Source organism: Pyxicephalus adspersus, chromosome 1 (genome assembly GCF_032062135.1).
Source record: "Pyxicephalus adspersus chromosome 1, UCB_Pads_2.0, whole genome shotgun sequence".
Taxonomy (NCBI): domain Eukaryota; kingdom Metazoa; phylum Chordata; class Amphibia; order Anura; family Pyxicephalidae; genus Pyxicephalus; species Pyxicephalus adspersus.
In genome coordinates, this window is record NC_092858.1 from 120,903,866 (window position 1) to 120,912,886 (window position 9,021).

Consider the following 9,021-nt stretch of genomic DNA (forward strand, 5'->3'; position numbering starts at 1 on the left):
TAAAAACTGAATGGTAAGCAACTTCACTAGCAATTTCGCCAAGTAAGCATGTAATCGGACAATTGCTTGTGAAACCCACAGTGCTCTTGCCCATTACAGTGTTGAGTTGCTGAAGTGTCCTCATGGGGCACATCTGTCTTCAGTAACCAAACATTTTCAACTTGTTTGCATTAAAACATGTTCGCAGTCAGTTGTATTTTAAACACACTGCTAACCAAACCACAGCTTAAATATTTTTTTACGTGCTTTGGATGACTGTCTTGTTCAGTAAATCAGATTTTCTGTTACTATTTATTTTTAGTTACTATCTCTATTTTTTATTTTTCATGTTTGTTAATAAAATATGTATCTCCTAATATAAACTGAACAATATACTAATATAATATTAATGTAGATTTTGTGCAAATTTGCCCATATAACGATAGTGGTTAATATTTTTATATTTGGGAGCCCAGGTGTCTCTGTGCCTTTTTTCTAAATACTGGTAATCAGTTGCTGCTCAACACCAAAAGGAAAAAAAAATCATCTAAAATGAAAGGATGAGTGAGAATCAGAACCCGATTGTGTGGTCCCAAACTGCAAGCTATAGGGCAGTGGTACCCTTACTAGAAAGTTACTTTAGTTATATGATTTAGGCCCTATATGTTGATAGTTGAAAGTAGTTTTGAGTACTCAGTCTACTATGTTAATTTCCAAATTTACTTCGAGGAGAGGACAGTAATACTCAGGCAAGACAGCCTGACATGCTACAGTTTATGTACACAGTATTTTTTTTTTTATCAAACATTACAATTCATACATTGGAAACACCACATTGATTCAAAACACATTTCACTAACCTAGATTTACATCTTAGGGAACTCTTTATCTCAGTATACTAAACCTAATGACATCTGATAAACCTTGCAAAGGTTTTTTTTTTCTTCAAAAACGTTAAATTTATTGCCAAACAGATAACCAGTTGTTATTGTGTTAAATGTATACAGCATTGTTTTTTAAATGTATTCTTTTTCAGTTCTTTAAGGCTTAGGCTATGTACACACATTAGACTTTCACGATTCCAACGACAAAAGACTGAAAGATGCATGAACAAGCACTGTACATACAGCACCGTTCTGCTGTATGAAAGAGGAAGGGGGGAGAATGAGCAAGCAGCACCCTGCTGCGCTCTCTCCTCTTTCACTTGCACTGCGGTCATTTTTTGTTAGTTATTCGTGGATCTGCCCTGAAGCGATAATCGTACGAGAATCATCTTGACATGTGTACGTAGCCTTAGTCCATAGTCCACATTGACTTTTTTACCAGTGTTTAACCTGAGCATTTAAAAGTCCCTGTTTGAAATTCCTTTGCATTCCAATGGGCTCGTCTACATCAGGGCATTTGTAGAAGGCATGTTTTTGAGAAAGCTCCTTGCTGCATTTTAGAATTTTTTAACTGCTTGTAAACATTTTTATTGAAATGAATGGGAGCGTTTGCAGGCGTTTAAGTCTTTTAAAAAACTCTTTCATTGAAAACAAATAGATAAGTTTACAGGTGTTTACAAGTGTTTTAAAACCCCTGCGTTAAAAGCTTAGAAAGTCTTGCCAACTCCCATAACAGCAATATGAGCTTTTATAGGCATTTTTAGGCTTAGCTTTAAAACATTTGTTTACATGCATTCAAAGTGCTATGGTAGTTTATAAGGGTTTAAAAAAACAGTTTGAGAAGACGTAGCCTAATGGATACGTTTGCCAAAAAAACAGACTTAACTTTTTGCACACTTGCAGATAGTCTTCACTTGTGCTGAAAGTTTCTTCATCTACTTTTTATTTTTATGCACACTGTGACTTCCACACATCAAGAATTAGATGCTGCAGTTGGTTTTCTGAGACCACTTAATTTCCTGTTTGTTGGATCATCCCGCTCTTCCTTATCTGTGCTGTCTTGGCCCTCCTCTGTCAGCTATCTCCTTTTTTGTCCTGTCACTTACACTCCTTCACACAAGTTTCATGTGTGAGCTTTTTCAAGGGTGGTCTGCATGCAAATTTAGTACATCCTGGCATATGAGCTTTTAGAGTGTAAGAGGCAATGCTGTGGGCTGAAAAATCCCCCAGCCTTTGCTCTATACTATTCTATTATCATGGTGTTTATTTCAAAGTACCTAAAGGATTGATGTAATGTGCTGTTGTCAATGAAGGAAGAAAACTGTTACAAACTGTAAGAGAGGTTAAGAAAAAAAAAAAATGGGGGATGTTGTCGAAAGGGTTGTTTTCAATTAATGGGATTGATAAAGGGCTGCATGTATGCTATAATGTGCAGGATTCCTCTGAAGTATGAGCTAAATGCAGGTACAACAAACATGTATGGCATTAGAAATGAGCAGGGTTATTGTACTCTCTGCTTCATACCCCTTATCTGAAGCTGCTGATAGCTGTAGGACACTGAGCTCTGAAAACAGTAGAAAGATCTGTCCTTGGCCTACCTATGCTGACAAAATCTTTGCCACTGATGTTAAATATTCTGACTAGAATTTAGCTTTAAACTATTTCTCAGGTATTAACAATAGCTTCGTGCAGCCCATTGCACAATATTTTAAAAATTGTAAACAGGCGAGAAAATTTGTTTTATTGTAGAAGGGACATCAGCCTGCCTGCTCTCAAATGTTTATTTTTACACTACAGTATGGTTCTTCTTTAAATGAATAGAGTTTCTAAACACCACTTTGATATAAATGCAGCATAGTGATCAAATTATTGATTGCCACCATATTAAGTCTAATCACACCTATAGATTTAGTATTTTAAAAATGATAAACATATCCTAAAACTTGGATAACATGTAAGTAGCTATTTGTTATCAGATTGCCACTTCTTTATTAAAAGGCCCAGAGCTCTACTTTTTTAGCTATACAGACACACATATCAGGCCACTTGCTCTGCACTACTTTACTTATTAAAGTGTGTGTGTGGTCAGCATTGTGCAATCCAACCTGATTTTTACTGTCAATCTGTCTTTTAAGATCTGGAATCTGAGGTCTGGAAGTAATTTCCATTTTGGAATGACAGTTACCTCCATTTCAGGCACAGGGTTCTCTACAACTCATCAGGTTGTGTAATACTAAAGACTGCAAAAGGAAGGCTTCATATAATTGTGATTTTTTTATTTGGGGACCTTATGTTATCCCCATCTGACCTAAATAGATGAATCTACATCTCAAGCACACCTGTTTTATATATATTTGGCACAATAAACAAAAAATGTGGCTTAGAAAAATTCCCTGGCCTTGTAACACCTGCAATTATTAACTTTGTGCTTCGTGGTGCAAATCAGAATTGTTAGAATGTTGTCGCCCACGGTGCATGTTTCTGCGCTCTTGGCTTTTAATGGACTGTAATATTAAATTACCTTTCTTACCTTCACACATTCCTACTGGTGTAAGCCAGGGGGAATATTATAAAACTATTATTTGAGTCCTCTACAATAAAACACATATTTTTTTAAAGATACCAGTGTAATTGAAAAGCAGGAAAAAAAAACTTAACGCTGACTGTCTAGCACAAAAGTCTCCTTCTCTTTTTTTAAATAATATTTTCAGAGGTGCTTTCTCCACTTCCTGATTGCATGCCCAGGCAAGGATTATGTAGCACTTGGCTGCTGCCCTGCTGATATGCCGGTGTTCACTGGGTAAACCGTCTTGGCGCCTCCTGGGATGCAAGATGTGAATAATATTTTTTTTCAGGACAATCTAATTGTAATTTGTAGGTATGTATAGCCAGGTTTGAGATCCAGGACCTCTTCCAGACACCGCAGTCACATCCTAGACCCCCACTGCAGCACACCATGCTAAAGAACAGAGGTCACAAAATATCACATCCTCCCTTATAGGAGACTACAGTGGTTGCCATAGGTCAATTGTTTAGTGATCCAGCACGACTGATCGTTAAACATGGGGGAACTGCTGTGCACATGGTAGATTTTCACCTATGACAATCACCAACGTTTGTTATGGGCAACACATTTTTACCATGAGTACATGCTGTCTGAGCCTAATGCTGTCTATAGTGACATAGCCTTATCTTGGTTTGTTCTGCGGAATCAAAGGTTTAGAATTTTTATATGAAAAGATATTTTCACCTACATGTGCCTTGAGGACATGTGAATTGTGAACCTGAGTGTGACCTCCCTTTAGTTTGTAGATTTATACTTGATTACAAATATTTTGGCATAAATGATTTATGTTTAAAGCAGCCTTAAACAGCCAACACAAATACGCAACATTCTTTGTATTTCCACTGTTTTAATCTTTTTTTTAATTGAATTTGAATTAAAAATTATGCACTCCAATCTAAACACAAAAAAGATGACTGTACAGACTTCCAAATACTGATACTTTGGGTGTTTTCTGGTATTACAATTGACACTGTCACACAGTGATTGATAGTAAAAGTGTTCGCTTTTGACAGAACAATTTTCAGAACTGGAAAGTGCTGCGAAAAATTTAAAGTTGAGGAAAGGATCTGGAAAGTTTCCTTCGCAGACTGTCCAACCATCTGTCCTCTCAATTTAAACGTTTTACAAAGTGCCATTGATAGTTATTCATATATTTATCGGCTGTGATGTTCGAATAATGATTAATTGATTGGTGAAATAATATCTTCTTTATGTGCCAGGCTCCTATTTTCTTTCATCTTTGGTGAAAGTGATTTTGTTCACACAAAATTTAGGTGACAGATGGCCAAGATAAAAATATTTTAAAGCTGTAAAATATTTTGTAGATTTGTTCTGTTTATTTGTTATGTTGATCATAGAGCCCTAATGTTTTATTTAGTTCAAGAAAACTTTTAAAACATGCTTTTGGCCAAATAGATTTTCATCTTTTACTTTTTTTCTGCATGGTGGTTCTGGTTCTGGTTCTGGTTCTGGTTGTAGTCAACTGTCTTCAAAGGGTTTTTTTTTTAATTTTTGGGGGGTATTGGTTATGGTAAAATGGCATTTCTTGATCACTTTACGGTCATATGTATCTTTACCTGCAGTTTAATGCTTTTTTGTGAAGCCTTGTAGATGTTTAAGATAGAAGTTCTATCTATTTACTTTTTATGTTGGAGGACAAAGTACTGCAAATCACTCCTTTCCCTTGGGTTTTGTTTGAAACCTAAATGGAGTTATGGCACATATGAATACTTGTAACATTTAAACTAAAATGCGCACACCTGATTTGATGGTGTGTTGATGAGGGATAAGAAAACCAAAGTTTCTTTTACATAGGGCTTGAAGGCCAGCAAGTCAGTATAGCCAGACACTGGGCCTGATTTATAATAGCACTCGAAGACTATAGAGAGAGTAGACTATCATAGAAGATCCTTTCCTAAAATATTTTTCTGTTAGGTGGCAAATGTTTTCAATACTGGACTAGATCTTTTACAGGTTTCAGGATCACCATGAAAGTCTATCTTCAGACTTGAAGAACTTTATTAACTCAGAGCCATTGTATTGTGATAGGGGCTGAAAATAACCAAAAAGTCCTCCAATAAACCAGTCAACCATTGCATATTTGAACATTCCTAATTTAGTATCTGCATGTCTTCAACCACAAATGTAAGGGGCTTAGTCATTAATTTGGAAATATTAGGAAGAGACAACTTGTGAAGAGTTTATATATTTTTAATTTTTGTATCAAATAAGAAAGTAGAATAGGGTTTAAAAAGCTCTACTGGGTTTCACAATGGTTCTGTGGAGAGTGTTTGTTTTTATTTCTTTAACTGACCCTGTAATGACTTTGTTTTACTGTCATAACCAGGCTAAACGTGCTACTTTTTCCTTCTTATGCATTTTTAATTTGTTCATTACAGCTTTCCATGAAGTTTCCGTTTACCCAAAGAAGGAGCTGCCCTTCTTTATTCACTTCACAGCTGGTCTTTGCTCTTTTACTGCAATGTTGGCAATTCTTACTCATCAATTTCCAGATCTCATGGGAGTTTTTGCTAGAACGGTAAGTGGCTAGTAGCTTATTAAATCAATATTCCATTTCATTCGTTTGATCACCTAAGGCCCTTGTTTGCTTTTTAATCAATCACCATATGTGTATTGCAAAAAAAAAAAATCATGCCAACTATACTCTGGCATACTTCTACTACTATAACATCAGTTTTTCTAGGCAAAATCACCCTTTTGTGGTATGTTAGGAATGTTTAATTTTGAAGATCATTAGGTTATTTACAGTATAGCATGCTCCAACTTGAATGCTCAAGTGCAGTGCTTCAGGCTATATATAGTATTTATAATGTTCTCTAGGTGGAAAGGACATAATTTAATTCTTTAGATTCTGTTTTTTTTTAAACTATGTATTGTTTGTGCGTATGGGGGGCTTTCAAAGCTGTTTGAAATACAGCAAAACGGGAATACAGCAAAAATGGCTTGGACTAAGCCTTTCAAAGAATCACGCATTACCACATTCTCTGTGGTATAAACAAGCCTTAATGTGAGCAAATTGTCCAAGCACCAAAATACTTTAAAAACTGCTATAATAGTACAATTAGATACTTAGACAGACAACTCCAGATTCATATGGCTGTCTAGACACAGAGATATATTGTAGCTCCCCACAGTTACTGTCATTACCAATGCCTGGTTCCACATTACCAGAAAAGAATTGATTTAAAATATCCATTACATAATTTTCAATAGGAGACACAACTCGCCCTGAGCCTGCGATGCATTGGAGAGACATGGTCTGCGGCTCTGGCCAGTGCACCGTCCACGGACCACAGGTTTGGGAACACTGTTCTAGACTATAGGAAATCCTCTCTTAAGTGAAATGCCATTTTAGTACTCACCAATACATTTGTTCCCATTTGAAGATGTACCCTTTATTGTTTTCTAATCTTTTTTTCAAACTTGAAAATTTCTCCCTCCTTCAGTCCCAGTGGCATAGGTCACCAGGAGTAAAACAAAGCATAAATATCTGGGATACAGATATATTAGTTACACTGGATGGATTTCTACTTCACCTGTCTACCTAACAGGGTCTTACCCGTCATCACTTTATCCAACGAATAAAAATATTATTTTTTATTAGCCATATTCTAAGTGTTACTATATCTTTATGCCATGTTTTTATAAAAAAAAATTCTAGTAACTAGAAACAGCTAGATTAAGTGGCAACAACCTTTTTAAAAAAGGTCGGCTATGGCAACTCACATAGTTCTGCCATCACAGAATTTTCCGTAAAGCTGTGCATTGTACACAGATGTACCTAGGTGAGATCTATATCCCCACCTTAATGTACCATTTTATTGCATGTAGAAGATCAAAACCTTTATGATGCCATTGTGACAATAAAAGCCATAGCTGAGCTGTTCAAATCAGCTAAATATAGCATGGACTGTTCTGTAAAGTCTGCATGTCTTGTCTTTTTCAAGCCTGTTTTATTAACTTCATGTACAGTATTTAAGAGCAAAAATTTATATTTAAAAGGACTTTTTAAAAACCCAGTAAAGATTAACGGCAGCTTTTAAATAACAGTTTGCACCTGGAGGGGTTAAATTAACAAAACATATTTCTTCCAGGATCTGTGTACTAATTTTTGTCAAAGCAGTTGCAGGCCTGGCAGAGGGGCCTCATCTCTCCAAACTTCTGCTATGCGTTAAGTGAAAAAATGCAGTTGGACATGGCTGTGATTAATTCCTCTGCAGTCCCTTGCTGGCTATATTGTAAGCATGGACCTTGCTATCTTCTATATCAGTTCCTCCAGGACTGTGTGTTCTTACAGATGGGTGAAAAATAGGGATTTAGAGACCCTCTGTACTAATATTTTATACATCCAAGGTGTGGGTGCCTATTCTCTACAGTAAGAGTGGGGTTAAATTCAAATCCTGATTTCCATCAAAATTTTGCCATTGACTTTGGCTAATAACAAAGCCATGTTCTAAACTCAACAACACTATAATATAGAGTTTAGTGCTTTAATTACATATTGGGGTGGTGCAGAAGTGGTTAAGTGCATGACAATTTGAATTAAATGTAAAAACATTCTTCAGAAATAGGTAGCATGGGATATAAACATATATCAAACAGAGCAAAATTCCTTACATATACTATTGCCAAGATAAACTGGTAGTTTCCAAGCCCCCTAAACAAACCCTGCTTACAATCAATTTAGTTTTCTCTATAAACACTGTCTTTTGTCTGTCTGAGTAGTAAAGGCACATGGACAGGCTCACAGCTACGGCCATATCTGTACATACAGTGATTAGATGTCTGTCTTGCCTTGTGTTATGTCTTCCATTTGTAGGTTAGGAGGAGTGCAAATATAATGGTGATGTTTTTTCCCCCCTTATCGCTTGTATCGGCTAATTTCATGTGTTTAAAGCACAAGTAATATAGTCCACTCTGGTAACTGATACATTTCCTTTTTACTGCATTCAATTTTTCTTTGGAACTGGTCACATTTGTTACACTGCTTTAGGACATGTAACTTATATCTTATGTGATTTCATTGAAACAGCGCTGTGTTTGAAAATTTTTCTGGAGGCTTTGCTAATCATTCTATAGAGCTGTAATTGTTTCTAGACTGCACAAACATTTTATTTTCCTCCATCTGGTTTTCAGGTTTCAGGCTTATTTTCAAACCTTTACCTTTTCCTGCTGTGACATAAAACTGACTGACCATCAGCCCCGTTTTCCATGATTACTGAACAGGATTTCAACCATTTTCATTTTAAAAAAATATATTTATTAAAATGTTTTTCTCCTATAATTCCCATACCACCTTTGAATGCATTTATGGGAGTTTATAGAACCGTAAGTGTGTTAAAGCAAGCCTAAAAACATTCATAAAAGCTTTTATGGGTATTTGTAAGATATTCTAGGCTTTTAAAGCATGCGTCTAAAACGCTTCTAGATGCCTGTAAACTCTTCTATTTGTTTTCAAATTAAGTGTTTTTAAAACCTTTCAAACATAGTTACATAGTAAGTCAGGTTGAAAAAGGACATAAGTGCACGTTCAACCACTAGGGAAATAAACCTAATCCACATATAAAACCC

At 35.9% G+C, this 9,021-nt stretch overlaps 1 protein-coding gene across 5 annotated transcripts in view; it reads left to right on the forward strand.

Annotated features, from left to right (window-relative positions):
- ST7L (suppression of tumorigenicity 7 like) overlaps positions 1-9,021 on the forward strand; it is an 83,334-nt gene that overhangs the window by 61,448 nt on the left and 12,865 nt on the right. For all 5 annotated transcript variants that reach the window (XM_072425664.1, XM_072425679.1, XM_072425671.1 and 2 more), the window contains one exon: positions 5,829-5,968. In XM_072425664.1, coding sequence (XP_072281765.1) covers positions 5,829-5,968 — 140 coding nt within the window. The remainder of the gene's footprint in view (positions 1-5,828; positions 5,969-9,021) is intronic.